We start from the raw sequence: 20,248 nt of genomic DNA on the forward strand, positions 1-20,248 counted from the left end.
ACATTGGATGTTTTCAAAACAATTTCCCCCAAGTGCATCGACAGGTGAGTTGAAACTCATTATAATATGCAAAACTGTTATCCACTCACAGCTGTGGCCGTTTACTTCCAAGTTTTCAGTGCGAGACGCCAATAAAAACCGAGTGTTTTTCAGGTAGGCTCAAAACTAGGGTACAAAATAGCCTATTACTTATCCATTTTGATGTTTTTGAATGCAAAAACTAAGTGAACGTCATAAATTGACCTCAGACAACAATATAATAAAATTTAAAAAGCCAGTTCATGACCCCTTTAAATAATGCAGATGCAGGTACGAGCCCAAGGAGAGAAGTGCTTGTGTACGATATATATTTATATACTTGTAATTGGATTAAAGTTTAAAATGCTCATAACCAGATTACTCTTGCCAATAAACAGATTGCATGATCCCTAATTACATTGCATAATTATTTTTCATGTTTTAACATGTTTAGTATTTTAGCTACTGCAAATCGGAAAAACTCCTGGCAAACACATTTATTATTCGAATTATCGTTTAGTGAATCAATTAACCCTGTATTGCTGTCTTTTTTGGGGGAAATAAAATACTTTCAAACATTTTATTATTTTTATAACTTTGATTTTAAAGATTTCATTTTTATAATCTTTAACCCTTGTGCATTGTTCAAATTCACTACCCTTTCTTTATGTTCGTGGCTGAAAAAAGCCACTACTTTAAACTGCAGTAAAAATGTATCAGATAAATATTTTTTTCAAATTTGTTTGCATAAATCTGTTAACCGACCTCAGTCCTGATTAAAACTACTAAATGTTTAAAAAAAATTCAGGATTTTAACTCTTTAATTGCCAAATTCATAAATGATGTCACTGATTTGGGAAAACAAAACACACAAAATGACTTATTTTCAATATAAAATATGATTGTGGACTGGATTTTTTTTTACCTTTTATCACAGTCTTGGACATGTCAAAGATTAGAAACAACATTGGTTTTGATGCATTGTTAGTTTTTTTGTAGCATCAGATTTTAACTTTTTCTCCCTCATTTACTGTTCGTGGCTGTTTTTGCCCCATTGACTTCCATTATAACCACATTTTTTGATTGCAAAGCCATGACACCATAAAATCATGCATTTTTGATTGTTGATGGTTTTCCCTGTTGGGAAGAGGTAAAATTTGTCATTTTTACTGTTGATAACCAGGTGGAACCATTAACCCTTTAGACAGGCCTGTGCAAAAAAAAAGCTTAGTTTCTGGCTTTTACATGGAGTTATATGGAGTATAATAGCATATTACAGTGTGTATATGTGAGTGTGTGTGTGTGTGTGTGTGTGTGAGTGTGAGTGAGAGAGTGTGAGAACTCACCTTGATGCGTCTGAGAAAATAAAAATATACACTTCAGCTCTCAAAACTACATGGAGTAAACAAAAACAAAGTAAGTGTATTTATGCATCTGCTGCCTTTTGATGGTGAGAAATGCAGACTAAACAAAAACAAAGAAAGTGGATATAAACGCTTGTCATTTGATGGTGAGAAGAGAAGCAAGCAACATGAGAGAGGGCTTGACTTGTAGTGAAGTTTTAGAGATGATTATGCAGTCTGACCCCTCCAGTGAGCTGCAGGAGGTATTGTCTTCTCACTCTGACCGCAGACTCAGGAGAGTCAGGTCCTGGTTTGGATGTGGCACCCTCATCATCATCTCAAGCTTCCACTGAAGGCGAGGAGGATTCAGAGGATCCTGGATTTAGATGGACTGGGGGAATCTTGAGAGGGACATGGTGGCTCTGAAAATCGCACGACCACTGCGATCATCCCACAGGCAACGCGTGGACTCCCCTCTGGATCTGTAGACGCTGGCCAAAATCAGTAGCCCCATGTAGGCACAGAGATCTGATCATTTTAAACAATGTCAACTTTGCATTAAAAGTGTCATAATTTACCGAATGACACTTAATGACAACAGTCATAAACATTCATAAAGACTCCTTCATGTTCATGACAGGTGTTATGTCATGTTTATGACAGTGTCATGTCAGTCTTATGCACACCCCTTCAAATAAATTGTTACCGAAGTGTCTATCAATTTCTATATTTACAGTCTTTCCGATCGATTTAATGCATCCTTACAAAATCTTACTGACCCTAAACAGTGGTGTCTATAGGCCTGCACTTCTCGTTGTGTGTGAATCTGGTGACAAATAGTGGTTCTTTGTCAACCAATCAGTTTTTGCGGGCAAAAATAATTTTCATTTATATAGCACTTTTAACATTGTAGCTTGTTTCAAAGCAGCATTACAGAACTTAGTCTAATTTAAGGCAACAGAGATTAGTTTGGTTTTACAGCGTTTGGTTTTACAACAGAGATTAGTTTGGTTAAACTACTTGTCTTGCCTTTACATTTTGATACAGAATTTGATTTTATTTTATCACTTCGGTTTGGTACATGAACCCCCCACAACGCTTCATTTGTAGAGTAGAATAGGGATCCAAAAAGTGTGTTCGCTGAATTAGTGGTCAACTGGGGCTCTGCCTCCACCTCTCACATTTCACCTTATGATGTCCCCATTTTTCTTAAGTAAAACATTTCTTAGCAGCTTTGTGAACCGGTTTGAAGAAGTCCTCTTCTGAGAACTCCTAATCATGAGGTGATAAATCCATCTGAATATAGGTCCACAAGTTGAGGTGTTGTTGCGCAAGATTAATACTTAATACTCAATACCCAGTCAGAGGGTTTGTAATGTGCAATAGTAATAGTGCTGCTTGCCTTATCAAACACCTCCCAAGGGGAAGCAGTCTGTCCTTAAACTGAATTCTAGAAGCAGAGCTGAAACCGATCCGATAACAAAGACTTTCTTTAGTTCAACTGGGTTTTGCTGAGCTACTTTTACAATCAACAGGAGGGGACTGGCATTCTCTCTCTCTCTCTCTTTCTCTCTCTCTCGCTCAGTACAAACCTCCTAAAATAGCCAGGGCAACTCAAGAACCCATCTTGCCTCCGGTGGAAAAATACATCATGGTCTCTCTCTGCGGTCTGGGATTGCGACAGCACTTATCCTGTTGACCCTGATAGTCTAGTTTTCTTCATTCTGACCAGGATCACCACCACTCTGGAAACTTGCATAACTCATCTGTACGCTCTTCCTCTTCACAATCCAATTGTATGATTGGATGGTTGTTTTCCCCCACATCATTCCTTCTAACATGATTAAAGGTAAAGTACTCCAGTTTGTTTTTGGCACTACATTTAAAATGTTACATAGGACCCTGAACTAAGTGACTGTTTTGTTGTTTTGTTAACCAAGGGTTAGTGTAAGGGGATTGCCTGTGAAATATTTAAGTCTGACATCATTTCTTTAGTAGTAGTGGTAGTAGTAGTACCAGTATTGGCTCATTTGAACAAACTATTAACAAAATGAAATTAACTTGAAGCTGTTTTTGACTAAACTGTCTTACAAACTAATTTCTAATGCTGAATGCTTGTGACAGCATTAAATACAGCGGAAAACACTATTTTTTTTATCTTTGTTAACGAGTTTGTTAATGAGATTACTTGGTGAAAAATACTTTAATCTTTGCTAATTTCAACTTTACTAATGAACCTTATTGTACAGTGTTGCCAGTATTTTTATTAACTAGCATTAAAAAAGATAAATAAATACCATGACAAATGTATTGCTAATTGCTAATGCTAACGTCAACTAATAGGACCTTTCTGTGAAGTGTCACCTGAATATTTTGAATGTTGTATTATTTAATATGTTATAGCTGACACTTTATATAGATATGCCTATACAGATATGTAGACAAACTGTAGTTTGCTCGCTTCCAAGTCCATTTGCTAGTCAGTCAAAAACAAGACTGGGATGCTAAATCCAAATAAAACCATTATCATCATTGTGTTTTACTAGTGATTACGGCTGTGATGCCTGTTGACCTTTGTTTCCTCCAGCATGAAGAAACTGATGGAACTGTGTCCGGGGTCTCGGGGAGACCTGGACCAGAAAAAACCTGCTGGAGCCAGCAATGGTCCAGACCTACAGGAGGACAAGATGATCATGAGGAGAGAGATCTCTCTCACCAATGGCATCTGCTTAATTGTGGGCAACATGATAGGCTCTGGCATTTTCGTGTCGCCCAAGGGTGTGTTGATGTATAGCGCTTCCTATGGCCTTTCACTGGTCATCTGGACTCTCGGTGGCGTATTTTCTGTGTTTGGCGCGCTGTGTTACGCAGAACTTGGAACCACTATTACGAAGTCTGGCGCTAGTTACGCGTACATCCTGGAGGCCTTTGGGGGTTTCCTTGCTTTCATCCGCCTGTGGACGTCAATCCTGCTGGTGGAGCCAGCCAGTCAGGCTATCATCTCGCTGACGTTTGCCAATTACCTGGTGGAAGCGTTCTACCCCACCTGTCAGCCTCCATACGACGCTGTGAGACTCATAGCAGCGGCTTGTCTCTGTGAGTCCTCATTGCCATTGCTCTCAGTCAAGTCTTGTTTGCTTATGTAACCATTCCTGGTCTTATCATTTCCGTTTTTCCAAAGAAATATATTGTTTTTGTAATCTGTAATTGAAATGTAATGGCTTGCGTCACCTCTGAAACAACATGTCTTTTAATTCCAGTTAGCCTCTTGTTGAGAGAGATCCTGTGACCTTTCCGTGTGTACCCGATCCAGTTCCTGATGAGAATTGACATAAAATCCCTTTATGGTGTATTTTTGAAACACATGAAACATTATTTGTCTTTTAAATGTTAATTGTTTTTCAATTGATTGTTTTTGCTTAGCATAGCGTAAACTCTTTAATAAGCTCTTTTGAATAAGCGATAGTTCACCCAAATCTGTCATCATTTACTCATCCTCATGTCATTCCAAACTTAGGCGACATATCTTCTATGAAACACAAAAGAAGATATTTGAGAAATGTCTCTGTGTTGTTTTGTCAATACAAGGAAGACAATGAGTGTTGTTTTGGTTCCAACGCATTCTCACCCCAAGGCGTCACCTTTGACCATGCTTCAATATTTGACGTTTTAGGCGCCCTTTAGCGTCACTTACATGACGCGATCCTACGGCGTCATCTAACTGATGCTAAAGGAAAGCGTCAGTTAGAGGAACGCGGTTAGGTGTGGGGTGGGGGTAGGGTACACGCAATCCTAGGGCGTCATCTAACTGACGCTAAAGGGCGCCTAAAGTGTCAGATATTGAAGCATGTCCAAATGCTTCCCAAGGCGTCAGTTAAGTGACGCCTTGGGGGTGAGAATGGGCTGTTTGGTTCCTATAGCTTTCTTCAAAACATCTTCTATTATGTTCCACAGATGAAAATATGTCAAACAGGTTTAGACCGACATGATGATGAGTAAATGATGACAGAACTTCCCCTTTAGTTGAGACAAGAGATCACAATAACATGCTATTTATTTATTTATTGGGTCACTGCAATTTTGCCAAGACATGTTCCTGGATTGACATATTTTTTTGATTCGGGAACATCATGCCTGTCCGAAAATGTAGTCCTAACCCAATCCCTACCTTTTATCCCTAAAATCTGAGGGAAATTACTGATGTAGAAGCACTTAAAGGAGAACTCTGGCGCAAAATGAACCTTTGGTCTAATTACACATTGGTACCTAGTCGACTGCTCTCTGAGATTTGTTTTCATGGTAATCGAATGTAAAGAGTTGTATCTCTAAAAACTGTTTAGCGTATAACGCTAGTATATGGGGGCATATAATAAGTAGAGAGAAATCGCTAGTTAATACCACTAACAAGGCTCAAAATAGCCGCACACTAACACAGTAACATAATGAGGCTTCATATGTGCAAAACGAAACATTGAAAACTTTGTAAGAGTACAGACCGTTTAATAAGAAGATATTTTAGAAAGACAGTTCACTTCGTGTTTTCAGGCAGCAGACATCTTTGGAAAACAGTCTCGACAAGTCGAACCACGAACGACGTGCCGAGTGAGCTGAACTGTATGAACGACGTTCGTGGTTCGACTTGACCAAAGGTTCATTTTGTGCTGGAGTTCTCCTTTAAAGGGTTAGTTCACCCAAAAATTCTGTCAGTATTTACTCACCCTCATGTTGTTCCAACCCTGTAACACCTTCGTTCATCTTCGGAACACAAATTAAGATATTTAAGATATTAAGATCGCTCCTGCATACTAGTCCATACGCTTCTTGAGGGAATGACTCTTGCTGGCATCGACAAGTCATCAAAGACATCGTTAAAATAGTCCAAGTGACTACAGTGGCTCAATTTTAACTTTATCAAACGACGAGAACACTTTTTGTACGCAAAAACAAACAAAAATAACGACTTTATTTCAACTATTCACTTCCTTCTCTATGGGCCTGTAGTCAGTTAACGTAGTGTGATTGCGTAAAGCTACGTCACACGTAGGCTCACTATTGGCCGACGCTGGTCATGTGTGTGATGCGTGTGACGTACAATAACAGAAGCTTACGCCATTAAACTAGTAACCTGACTTACGCAGAGGGAGAAATAAACGAATAGTTGAAATAAAGTCGTTATTTTTGTTGTTTTTTTGCGCACAAAAGTGTTCTCGTCGTTTGATAAACTTAAGATTGAGCCCCTGTAGTCACTTGGACTATTTTAACGATGTCTTTAATGACTTTTCGGGGACAGCAAGTCATTCCCTCAAGAAGCCTATGGACTAGTATGCAGGAGCTATCTTAATATCTTAAATATCTTAATTTGTGTTCTGAAGATGAACGAAGGTCTTACGGGGTTGGAACAACATGAGGGTGAGTGAATACTGACAGAATTTTCATTTTTGGGTGAACTAACCCTTTAACCCTGGTTGTAAGTCTAAACTTGACATAAACTGTAAACTTGTCCCTCAAATCGAATTTATTGATTTGAATGTTGTTCCAGGATGAACAAAGATGTTGATCCAGGAATATGTTGCACTTGATGAAATCAAAATAACACGCTATATAATTGTTCAAGCATTAGTGGTGTTAAGTGATTTCTGAGAATTTTCAAAGGCAACAGTGTAAAAGCAGCCTAATTCCATGGGAAATATCAACAGTGTTCAACAATGATTCTCAAAAATCACTTACTGCACCTTTAAGGAAGGAGTTTTTATCAGTGTATGAGAATATTTTTCCCTTCTGCTGTCTTTCACTTTCACAACTCACAAACCCCTTTCTTTCTTCACTTTGCTGAATTTCCCCAAGACACATATAGCATGTCCTTCTCAGTCCTTCCTTGTTAGTATCCTTTAGTCAACATGAAAGAGCATTCATAAGCCACTGCATGGCTTCCTATGGACTCACTTCCCTATGTGATGTGAAAAATATCCCAGTCGTTCTATGCCAGAATGAACCAACAAGACTGTATTAACCCATAGCCTAGATGACTTCACCAGAAAAGGAAAGTTGTTTCAGAAGTGAGTCAAGCCATTGAAGTAAATGAAAGATTATGAAGATAATGATAAATATAAAGATAATAAACACATTTAAGATGATCTGCAACAACACATATTAAGGTATTGCGTAATTTAACATCCATGATTTTGGTTTTTGTATTCCAAGCTAATTTATTATTTATTATTATTATGAATGGCACTCTTGTCGGTTTTGCACAATGTTCGCTGCTTTAAAACACGACACACAAGAGATGTTTTTCTTTCTCTTTCCTTCTTAGCAGCTGTTGCCTTCACACAGTTTCCAGTCAGAGCTAAATATGTTCTCAGAAAGCAGGGACATGATCCACTCCATGCTTGAGGACAGACTGTAACAACACACAATTCATGAGCTAGCTGAGATCAGACCTGGCACTTTCCAAGAACAGGGTACAGAAAGAAAAAGAAAAACATCTACAAACACAAAGCCATTTGTTTGTTTTTGGGCAAATGTTTGATTATTACTGAACCTGCAGAATACAATATAAAAGGGTGGAGCTGATTTTAAGTTACTTTATATACAAAAAGTTGCTACCTTGAATTGAAAGTACAATCAACTTGGATGTTTAAGTCATTTCAACTTAAATTTCATTAAACTGAAATTATTATTAGTAGTAGTAGTATTAGTAGTTGGAAACTTCATTGTAAATTCTGCTTTGGTAATAATTTAGTGTAGTTCAATTAATTTAAGTTCAGTTTAGTTGAAGAACTAAAATTATTAACTGAAAATAAATAAAACTGATATTAAAATAAATTAAACCTAAATAGAAATGTTAAATAAAACATAGGGGAATTACTAAAAATGAAACATGAAAGTAAAAATGTAAAACTATAAGCCAATTCTAAATATTAATAAAACTATAATAAAATCATGCTACTGTGTAACAGGGTTACACGTGAAATGTGTGACAACAAAGCTAAACAACATTTTTGGTAATGTTTTTTTTTTTTTTTTTTTTTATCACAATAAAATTAAGGTTGAATAATCAATTATATGATTTTCAAAATTATGAAATTATGTCAAGACCCTGAGGTGGGACAGGCCAAAATCAACAATTGATTTGATTTGTTTGGGTCGACTTGTTTTCATAATCATGTGTTGTGTAATACTTTATCTAACCTACTGAATAGTTCTCATTTAAAGGAGCAATGTGTGATTTTTAGCGACATCTAGTGGTTCGGTTGCGAGTTTGCACCAGGTTTGCACTAAGGGCTCAGCCCACTGCTCACCCCTCCCTTTCGAAGAAGCTACGGTTGCTAAAACGGGACAAACATCTCGTCGGCTGAGACAGCAGAGAATAGCCAGAGTAAGCCACGAGTGTGTAACATTGTCACTGTTTCTGTACCACAGTCCATTATAAACCACATCATGAATACTGTTTACAAAGCCATAGTCAGGTGAGGATCAAGGGTTTTAATATATAATTTAATAAAATAATATTAATCAGCTGATTGTCTCACAAATGTAACCAGCAGCACATTTATCCCCACATACTGTAGCAAACCCATAATACAGCGAGGGAGCAGCTATATATTTTTTCTAACAGGGTAGTAATAGTTTAGCTGGCTAATATGAGCTGTTACTGTGGCTGAGCTGGGACTCGTCCGCATGAGTCCAAAGGTCGGAACTGCGCGCGCTGTTACAATCATGTCATCTCCGCATCCCATAGATACTATTTACTACACACAATAGGCTTTTTTTCTCTGATTTTGAAAACTCTTCGCGATCGACTTTAGTGATAAAAGACTTTAGTAAAAGTCTCTATCGACGGGTTAGTGATTCCTGTAACGTACTGTTTTACGGTCAATGACATGAATACTAATCATCAGCTGTCTCACGAACGTAACAGCACATCTATCCCCAACATAACAAACCCATAACACAGCGAGGGAGAACTAAGTTACATGAAACAATCCCAACTACATATTTTACACCACTCACAAGGGAAAAGTCACTACTCACGGAGTGTAAGGCTAGCTTCCAGCTTTCCGCTACTTCTCTTTCAAGGTAGTGATGAAACGCGTTCTGTAGCGCTGTTTGTTCGCGTTCGGCTACGGTAGGAATATGACGTCACAACATGGCGACCTTCATAGAAGGGGATTCCCGCGGTTATGGAGCTATTAATGTCTCATTCTAAGGTAATAAAAACATTACGGCTAATTAAGTAAGTTCTTTATTTATCTTTACACCACTGAAAACATAGTTATGGATGTCATATTGCATTTCTGTTAATAGATACTCAACTTTGTTACACATTGCACCTTTAAAAAGCATTAAGAATTGGGACACCAAACTGTACTGTATTCATGGAAAGTGCCTGCTGTGGTTTCTGACAAATATAGACTAAAACAAAGAACAGGCCTCTCACGTAATATCTTGGGAGTCATCTTCTGATTAAAACATTGATATCAAGAGTTCTGATCCTCAATGAACTGATTTCAAAATGTATTTACTGTGTTCCTCTTTCCTCAGGTATTTTGATCTTCATAAACTGTGCTTATGTAAAGTGGGGAACTTTGGTTCAAGATGTTTTCACCTACACCAAGATCATGTCTCTGCTCCTCGTCATCACAATGGGCATCATCAAGATAATTAACGGTAAAAATACGTTTTGAGGGGATACTGATGTTTTTTGGTGGATGTGTCGCTGTAAATAAGAGAAATTGATGAACAAGAGAGTAGCTCTTAATCAGAGATTGTCTCATTACTGGGAGATAAAGAGTGTATTTGGCTCTTATGATTGGAAAAAGTATAACAGCTAACTTGGGTCATGTGAGGCACCTCAGCCTATCATTTGATGGCAGTGCATCAGTTTTTTTTTTTTTTTTTTTTTAAGACGCAGAGTGTTTCATGTACTGTCTTATTAATTTTCATTTTCTGTTCCTCATACTTCGTGTGCACCACAGGAGAGACAAGGAACTTTGATAATCCATTTGAGGGTTCCTCCACGGAGGCGGGCAGCATCGCCCTCGCTCTTTATTCGGCTCTGTTCTCCTACTCTGGCTGGGACACGCTCAACTTTGTTACTGAGGAGATCAAGAACCCTGAGAGGTGTCAGAATTTCTCTTTTCATGTTTTCCGTATTCAATGCATTTATCTGGATGTTGTTACAGTAAAATTGGCTCTTATCCATTAACTATACCAACGCATTCTCACCCCAAGGCGTCACCTTTGACCATGCTTCAATATTTGACATTTTAGGTGCCCTTTAGCGTCACTTACATGACGCGATCCTACGGCGTCATCTAACTGATGCTAAAGGAAAGCGTCAGTTAGAGGACGCGGTTAGGTTTAGGTGTGGGGTGGGGGTAGGGTACACGCGATCCTAGGGCGTCATCTAACTGACGCTAAAGGGCGCCTAAAGTGTCAGATATTGAAGCATGTCCAAATGCTTCCCAAGGCGTCAGTTAAGTGACGCCTTGGGGGTGAGAATGGGCTGACTATACATCTAGGCCTATACACTCAACGGCCACTTTATTAGATACACTGTAAAAACCGATCAGTTGACTTAACTTGAAAAAAAAAAGTGAATTTAACAATACCACTTAACTTTTTTCTAAATTACGCATTAAGTTTATTTACTTAATTATTTATTTATAATTATTAATTACTTTATTTATTTACAGCGAGTTTCCTCCCTTTTTTACGTCAATTCAACTGATCACTTTTAACAGTGCTGGGTTGGAGCCCCTTTTGCCCTCCACAACTGCCGTAGTTTTTCCTAGCATAGATTTAACAAGATGCTGGAAAAATTCCTCAGAGATTTAAATCGGCTGGCACCAACACTGTAAAAAAAAAAAAAAAAAGTTGAGAAAACTTAAAAGTTTAAGGCAACCTGCCGGACATTTTTGAGTTTTCTCAACTAGGGTCATTAGTTGTACAAACCTTTTCATGTTTAATAGTTGAATAAACTTTAAAAACAGAATTTGTCAAACAAAATGTAAGTTGGATTTTTTACAGTGAACCCTGCCACATTCAAAGTCCCTGAAATGCCCTTTCTTCCCCATTATGATGATCAGTTTGATCTTCAGAACAGACTGATCTCATGAAATGGCGTATGTATAATACGCCAATTCGTATTTCCATTTTTGGTGCGCTATCAACACGCATAATCGCTTTTCAGTGCGTTTATTTAAATATATGACCTACCCCAACCCTGTCCCTAAACCTACCCGTCACTGGGGTTAATACCATTTATGAGTCTTCCCCTACCATCCTAGGAAAAAAAAATATCGCTCCCCAGATGTAGATCTACATTTTGCTTCATTTCGCTCAGACATTTAACGGCGTATACATACACGCGGAATCACTCGGACATCTAACGGCATAGACATACACGCATACACGTGGATCGGTCAAAATGCGTAGATAACACGCCATTTTACTCGAAAGTGGCGTGTACGTTTACACAAAAGTCATGACGTCATGTTGTTCAGCAGAAGATGTCTACACGCCTAAATGCATTGAGTTGCGGCAATTTGATTGGCTGATTAGATATTTGCGTTACCCATCAGTTGAACAGGGTGTACCCAATAAAGTTGCCAGTGAGAGTATAAGTTATTTATTGTGTTTTTGCCAACACATTCTCATCCCAAGACGTCATCTAACTGACGCCTTTGACCATACGTCAACATCCGACGTTTTAGGGTACCCTTTAACGTCAGTTAGATGACGATCCTAGGGCGTCATCCAACTGACGCTTTACCTTTAGCGTCAGTTAGATGACGCGGGTAGGTTTAAGTCTGGGGTAGGGTTAGGATTAGATAGCATCATCTAACTGACGTTAAAGGGTACCCTAAAACGTTGGATGTTGACATATGGTCCTGGTTTTGAGAAGGGCACACTTTACTCTAAAAATCTAGTTTGTAATGTTGTTTATATGTCCATTTGGTGTTTTTAATGTGCTTTAAGATGAACCATGTGCAAATTCATGGCAACACCATTGCTGAGTATTTTCTGCAGAGAACCAAAGACAGTTTCAAAAACACGGTTTGAAATCGCTGGCATTTCTGATGTCTCAAACTACCTTAACCAATCACGTCAACGAGTGGATCTTTGAGCTGGTTTGAGTGTGTGGAGGCGGGGCTAATTTCTTATATTCATAGAAACGTGTATACTAAATGAGGCAAGGGTGTAGAGTTACATTGTTTTAAGGCATGATGAACTTTTTTTTCACGGAAGTAAAGTTTAAATATGTCATTTTGATGATCAAAGATGAGTTTTAAAGGGTTAGTTCACCCAAAAATTAAAAATTAAGTCATTAATTACTCACCCCCATGCTGTACCAACCCCGTAAGACCTTCGTTCGTCTTCGGAGCACAAATGAAGATATTTTTTATTAAATTTGAGAGGTGGATCACTGCTACATAGGCACCCTAAGGGATTGAAACTTGACGGCCCAGAAAGTCATCGAAGAAAATGTTTAAATATTCCATGTGACTACAGTGGCTCAACTTTAAGTTTATCAAGCGACGAGAATGCTTTTGTGCGAAAAAAAAAAACAGCAAAAATAATGACTTTATTCGACTATTCCGTTCCTTCCTTCTGGGCCTGAGACGAAAGTTTAAAGAGATTTCTTAAAAATCTCTTGAACTCGCGTCCTTCTTCGCACACCTATCTACAACATGAAAAAAAGAACACATCCTGTCCCTAATAATGTTATTCATCCTAAAGGCCCCAAAATACTCACAGTGAAGTTCTTTTTTTCGCTATTCGTTTAGGGGTAAAACCAAGTTCAAAATGCGTGACCAGTGATATACTGTTATCAAACATCTGACGCCGCCCACCCAGCTGAGAGCAACGGTTAGATAAATATGTAAATGTGTTGTGCGCCTTCCTCTCAATGACAAAATAAACAAAACAAAATTGAGAAAACAGCAAGCATTTTAGAAAATCATAAAATCATAGGCGATCAACGTGGCGATGTTTGCACGATCTCTACGGCACTCCAGTAAAGTCACGTCATGTTTATTTATACAATAGATGGCTTAAAATCAAGCAGATTTAACAAATTAAACACGACCGGCTGGACAGGCCAAATGAACCAGAAAATATTTTCACATGAAAGAAGGCGGAGCTTCTTCGCACACCTATCTATTACGTCATCGCCATGGACCAATGGGAGTTTGAAAGTGTTTACTAGCCAGAACAAACATTTCAGGAAAATTCCCTTTGGCAATCTGTTTCAAACTCCCTAAACGAACTTCGTTTCGGCCTGATTTTGTTCGAAATGACGTCACATCAGTTCGTTCTTCGATTTAGTTTGAAGTATATCAAGTGTTTAATCTTTCTCCTTGTTTATTCATAGGAACCTTCCCATCGCTATAGCCGTCTCCATGCCAATAGTGACCATCATCTACCTGCTGACCAACATCGCCTACTACGTAGTTCTGGACATGCCTTCTTTCATGGGTAGTGATGCAGTGGCTGTAGTAAGGATCTTTCAGAGTATCATATATGTGATCTTTAGTCTTTATGGGTTTAATGTATTAATTACACCATCATTTGATTAAACCGTCTAGTTTGTGTCCCCATCTGTAGACATTTGGGAATCAGGTTCTAGGTCCCGTTAGCTGGATCGTTCCCATTGCTGTGGCCATGTCTTGCTATGGAGGACTCAATGCCTCCATCATTGCCGCCTCCAGGTAAAACTTCAGTTCCAATGACTTTCAAGTAATAATAATGCGTATAGTAGATGTTGCGTTCCTTTGTGTTAGATTGTTTTTTGTGGGGGCGAGAGAAGGCCACCTTCCCATCAGCTTAAGTCTGATCCACGCTGAGCGCTACACTCCCGTACCTGCACTCCTCTTTAATGTGAGTCTCTTCCCTTTTTCTCCAAGTATCAGTACATTATCTGGACCAGATTATCCATGATAATCAACATTATAATCAGTTGGTAAAGTCCACATGAAATTGTGTTTACGACCCATTGACCTTATGTAATTGGATGTACAGTATATTTGGGGGGGGGGGGGTAGGACCAATAGATAGGACTTTATCTATTGGAAAGTGCTTTTATCGCGGTCTCTATGTGATGGGTGCTTCAAGAGAGGGGTTCAAGAATAAGAGGGTCTAGTGATTTGACTTTAGTGACTTCGAAAACTTCGCAAATGTTGTTTTTTTGAATATTTTCAATGGTTGACCACTTGCACACTGAAACAACACAAGTCGACACCCCTAGTGATTTTTTTCTAATGCCTTTATAATTAAACAATCATTTTTCTGCTGTTAAATGTTTGAAAGTGCATGTTGCGCTGACCAATGTGGCAGTCGTCTTGCTAAATAGGCAATGTTAAGCATTGGATTTATGGGTGTTTGTAGGGCGTGATGGGTCTGATCTTCCTGTGTGTGGAGGATGTGTTTCAACTCATCAACTACTTCAGCTTCAGTTACTGGCTGTATGTGGGTCTGTCCGTGGCCGGACTCATTTACCTGCGCTTCACTCAGCCTGACAGACACAGACCGGTCAAGGTAACTAGATCCATACAGCGCTCCAGCATTCACATCTGCTTATTTGTCTGAATAAAACCCCATGTCTTATTCGGTGTTTGTTGACTGTTTTGTTTTCTTCATTAGCTCTCATTATTCTTTCCCTTCGTCTACTGCCTGTGCAGTGTGTTCCTCGTGATTGTGCCTCTGTACAGCGACACCATTAACTCCCTCATAGGAGTTTCCATCGCACTGTCTGGAGTGCCTGTTTATTACCTGTGTATCTACTTGCCCACAGAGAAAAGGCCAAAATGGATCAGTAAACTCAATGGTGAGGATAATCATATTACACATTGATTCACATGAGGGGATAAAAAGTAATAAGGTATCCTTGTTACAGTCTATTTACATAGTTAAGTACTGTGGAATAGTATTTAACTACATGTACTTAAAGAGTTAGGATTAGGATTTGGTTTAGGCCAGGGTACAGTTGCATGTAATTATGCATAAATTACTGTTAAAGGTCCCCTGACATGGGGTTATTTTATTATTTTATAATGTTAGTATGTTTTTTAGATCAAAAATAGTCATCATTTAGAAATAAAAGGCATTTTTCCTAGCCTGATTTTAGCCTCTGCTTTGAACGCTCTGTTTGAAGGGGCGTGTCTGCTGTGGGGTTCATTGTAACCGCCCACTGCTGTGATTGGCTGACATGCTTGCATATGAAATAGCTACATATTACATGAAAAACTCTCTCGAATACTTTGACTACAGCTATTATAGGTTTTTACTATTACAGCTATCAATATTACAGAATCGTGAGACGTTTTTGAAGTATTTAGATTCCCATCACATACAACAGCCCATTCTCACCCCCAAGGCGTCACTTAACTGACGCCTTGGGAAGCATTTGGACATGCTTCAATATCTTACGCTTTAGGCGCCCTTTAGCGTCAGTTAGATGACGCCCTAGGATCGCGTGTACCCTACCCCCACCCCACACCTAAACCTAACCGCGTCCTCTAACAGACGCTTTCCTTTAGCGTCAGTTAGATGACGCCGTAAGATCGCGTCATGTAAGTGACGCTAAAGGGCGCCTAAAACGTCAAATATTGAAGCATGGTCAAAGGTGACGCCTTGGGGTGAGAATGCGTTGCATAAAATGTTGCTGTGATGAGCATTGAGCAGCAGAGGACAGTCTGTCGATCGAAAGAATGAAGATCTTATTGCAACGCCGTTTCTGCTCTCTCTAATGCTTTCACCAATGCAAACACGATGATGTACATACAGTAAGAGCTTTGTTGTACAGTGTAACGCATTGATTTCATAACGAGTTGTTCAGATAAACTTGCGCTGTGTGGAAAGATTGTTCTTTGATCGCTTTCTGTATAATTTGTTCACAATTGAAATAATATTATTTTCATCCTACTAAAAGAAACAATGTGAAGTTGATATTTTAGTCACTGGCTTGACTTACAGGTGCATAAACAGTATCGAACGATTTTGAGACAAAGATTAACTTACCTGTCTGAACTTGAACAATTAGGCTACATCAGAAATTGTTGCTGGGTAGCTCGTTCATCGAGTTGAGGAAAAAGTCGTCGGTGAAATGTTTGGACCAAAGAAAACTTTGGGAGTTGAGTCGGCGCATTTCCAGAGAAAAAAATGAACTCATTGTTTCTTCAAAGGCTCGGATGAAGGAACTAAAAAATACTTTTGTGTTCATTTGTACATCCGAACACTGAGCAACTGCCATGCTTCGCTCGTTTGCAAGCCATGATATCTCTCGAGGAAAACCTAAGTATTATTTTCTAATGATTTGCCCCAGCTGAAGCATATAAAGGACCTGAGACAGGTCCCTGTGGAACACCATGACAGATCAGTCCAATGTAAGATTTGTTGCTTCCCAAGAGAACAAACCAAGGATGATTAGTAAAGTGGAATTTTAACCATTTAAGCACACCAGAGATACCAAACCAATTCTCAAGCTTATTGAGCAGAATGGAGTGGCTACAACGTGTCACATGCTGAATTCAGTCTGACAACACCAAGATAGAGGCTTCAAATTCAGTTGAGACAAACAGGTCATTCATAACTCAAACCTACTGGGTCTCTTTCTAAACCCAGATTGAAAAGGTTCAAAAAGCTTGTTGAATTACAAGTGTGAAAGTAGTTGTGCCACAACGACACGTTTCAAAACCTTAGCGAGAAAAGGAAGATTTAAAAGAGGCTTGTAATTTGATAGGTCAGACTGATCACTTCCAGGCTTTTTAAGGACTGGTGTAATATCTGCAAACTTAAGGGCTTTTGGAAAAATATTAGTTAGGGAGGGGTTCACAATAATCAAAATGAGGGGACTACTTGATTAGAGACACCCTTTAAGACTAAATGTCGGGATGGGGTCAAGAGTACATGTAGTTGTATTCATTGTCATCACAAACTTCAAAATGCTCTCAATAAGCAAGCACTGTTTTAAAGCAGGATAACTACGTGGGTAAGTCTTAGGATGTGCAGACATTCGTCACATGTTGGTAACAAAAAACAATTATTCCTATGTGTTCGAATAATTGTTTGAAAACTAAATTTATTGATAGTTTTGAAATGACCTTCCTTAAAAGAGTAGTTCACTTTTGAAAAAAAACTTTTGCTGATAATTTACTCACCCCCATGTCATCCAAGATGTCCATGTCATTCTTTCTTCAGTCGAAAAGAAATTAAGGTTTTTGATGAAAACATTCCAGGATTTTCTCCATATAATGCACTTCAATGGGAACCAAAGGATTCAAGGTCCAAATGACACTTTCAGTGCATTCTGTTCAAAGGGCTTTAAACGATTCCAGACGACTGAAACGATCACTCATTTAATAAATAAATAACAAAGTTTACGTTTTATAAGCTCAAATGCTCGCCTTGTAATTTGTACTGGAAGTGTCTTTTGGACCTTGAATTTCTTGAATCCCTTAATTTCTTTTTGACTGAAGAAAGAAAGACATGGATGACATTGAGTAAATTATCAGCAAAAGTTTTTTCAAAAGTAAACTACTCCTTTAATGTTTTGATTTTAACAAGCAAGCCTACAAAGTGCAGCACAGTGGAGCACAGCTTTTTTTCTTTCTTTTTTTATTGTGATAAAAGCTCAGATCAGAGAAAGACAAATACTTTTCTGCAAATACATCTTACACAAAGTGCTTAGTTTAGTTTAGGTAACTAGAATACAAAGAAGCAGTAAAAGCAAACATGCTAGCTCTTTTACAGTGTTGTACTGTTCATAAAGTCATGTGGTAAAACGATTTACAACCAGAGCAGCCATCACCACAACAAACATGTGACTTATTGTTCATGCAAGTTCATTGTTCTGCTTAATTGATATACGTTTTTGTGTGAATATTATTTAAATGAAAACCATTCTCTGAAAGAAGTAAGGCTATGTGACTGACATATCATGTTTACTGTTATTATGTGAATATATCCCCACTAACGTGTTTCTCTCTCTTTCTTCTCTCTCTGTGACAGATTCGTTCACCAAGTATGCTCAGATCATGTGCTACTGCTGCTTAACCGACTTGGATATGGAGCCAGAGAAGTTGGGAGAACCGAAGACTCAATAACTGTACCTCAAGAGGATGTGCCTGGAGCATGGATTCATTCTCTGCATCACAGGGAGAAAAAAACGATTTGTCAAAAGCAAATACTTCATGGATTTATAAAACTTCTAGTACTCATAGAGATCAAATTCCATCGATATCTCAGATATATCTCTTTTGCTCGGTGTAACTGAAAAGCACAATACTGTGTGATTTATTTTATTTCAGTGTTTCTTCAAGGATCACTAATAACTGCGAATCAAAATGAATTATGTCTGCCATTCTGTCAAGGTCTGAGTGAAGCTCCTCGCTGACTGAAGAGGATTGTGGGAGACATTGGAACTGCTTTTGATTTGAGTCTTGAACAGAAAAATAGGAGAAAGAGCTTGAATATGCAGACAAACTGGACAAATGGATAGTTAACTTACCTAAACTTTTGAGACGACAGACTGGTGGGACTTTCTTTAAATAAAAACGCACATTACTTTGCGTACAAAACGGAAGAATTTTCAAATGATTTTCTCCATTTGATTTCAGTGCGCTTTTGATAACTACACTGTCTGTTTTTGATGTCCCTTGGAAGTATCACTTAGACAAGACTGAACATGTCCTGAGGTTGAGGTTTCGCGTAATTTATGAGCTCACGATCAGCTTTCATCTGCTTTTCTGCATTACAGGTTTCATTTGAAACCTGAAATGTTGTAATGTCAGGATGATTTTGAAAACGTTGTGCTCGGCACACCATGACTTTGTGAATTTTCCAGATGGCTAAAGCTAAAAATAGAGAAAACCATGGCAGCACGGGAGCTCCAGTGTCAGATGTCAGGGTGGTGATTGTGAGAGATGAGTTTAGCCTCTGACGCACACAATACAGAATATGAGACAATCCAAACCTTTTAATAAATCGTCTCACTTCCATCTGTCTCACACTTCTGTCAGTGCAAGTTCGACTTTCATCCATTTAGATTATCCACGCTTTTCAATTTTCCCTTCTATGCCTTTAGAATTTCACCTCAAGATAATTTCAAACAGTTTTGTCATTTTAATCACAGATGTGATAATGTGAAAAATCCCCCTCACAGTGACTGTTTTATACTGCTGAATTCAGAATTTGCACTGATTAGCCAACACAACACATTTTGTCGTTGACTTGTCTTATGCCTAGGCTTTGCTAATCCTATGAAATCATTACAAATCTAATAAACTTGGGTACGGTATTTATGAAGGCTGTGCGACGATGACACCTATTGAATTGTAGGCTACAATGCAAGTTAAAGGGATGCTATGCAGTTATTTTGGCTTAATTTAACAGCTTCAGAGTTATTGAAATGGTTATGTGACTGCTTTTAGGTTGAATGGTGGGCGTCTCGACCCCCCCTGGTGCCTGTGAGCGGAAAAATCTAACTTGCAACTTCGGTGCGGCGAGCCGCCGGCCTCAGCGTCAGGAAGTATCGCGTGATATCAGCTCTCGCGATGTAACGTATTCCTTTACGGCAACACTGCACATATCCAGGAACAAGGTCGAGAGGGATGGAGTTTGTCACATTATCGCCATGGCTGAGCCGGCATATAAGATACAGAAAGCTAGGAAAGCATTGTCGGAGGAACAGAGAAAGAGGAAACAGCAGACTGACCGAGCGAGGAGTCAGACACGAGTATAGCCGTAATTTGCTGGTGTGATATTGAAACATCTCGCTGCACGGATATACCATTACAAACAAATAAAACATCTCCAGGTAACTCTAGTTGAGCATTCATTTAGTTCGTTTGTTAAATAAGAGGCGATCCGAAGTGTGTTTTTGA

General features: G+C 38.7%; 1 protein-coding gene across 2 annotated transcripts; it reads left to right on the forward strand.

Annotated features, from left to right (window-relative positions):
• The first annotated feature begins 2,688 nt into the window (after positions 1-2,688).
• Positions 2,689-19,361, forward strand: LOC120471474 (Y+L amino acid transporter 2). Of its 2 annotated transcripts, none has more exons than XM_039661308.2 (10): positions 2,689-3,210; positions 3,908-4,457; positions 9,906-10,031; positions 10,340-10,484; positions 13,741-13,864; positions 13,974-14,077; positions 14,150-14,246; positions 14,754-14,903; positions 15,009-15,192; positions 18,375-19,361. In XM_039661308.2, the coding sequence occupies exons 2-10, from the start codon at positions 3,950-3,952 to the stop codon at positions 18,467-18,469; spliced, it is 1,533 nt and encodes a 510-aa protein (XP_039517242.2). In that variant the 5' UTR covers positions 2,689-3,210; positions 3,908-3,949; the 3' UTR covers positions 18,470-19,361. The 2 variants fall into 2 exon arrangements, with proteins under 2 accessions (XP_039517242.2, XP_039517241.2); XM_039661307.2 differs by having other exon boundaries at positions 2,692-3,210; positions 3,949-4,457.
• The last annotated feature ends 887 nt before the right edge of the window (positions 19,362-20,248 follow it).

This window comes from Pimephales promelas, chromosome 5, assembly GCF_988280905.1.
Source record: "Pimephales promelas chromosome 5, fPimPro1.hap1.1, whole genome shotgun sequence".
Lineage (NCBI taxonomy): Eukaryota > Metazoa > Chordata > Actinopteri > Cypriniformes > Leuciscidae > Pimephales > Pimephales promelas.

Coding starts and splice junctions, on each gene's coding strand:
- LOC120471474 (XM_039661308.2), top strand. CDS start 3,950: ATGAAGAAACTGATGGAACTGTGTCCGGGGTCTCGGGGAGACCTGGAC. Junction 14,247..14,753: donor TACCTGCACTCCTCTTTAAT/GTGAGTCTCTTC, acceptor GGGTGTTTGTAG/GGCGTGATGGGTCTGATCTT. Junction 14,904..15,008: donor ACAGACACAGACCGGTCAAG/GTAACTAGATCC, acceptor TTTCTTCATTAG/CTCTCATTATTCTTTCCCTT.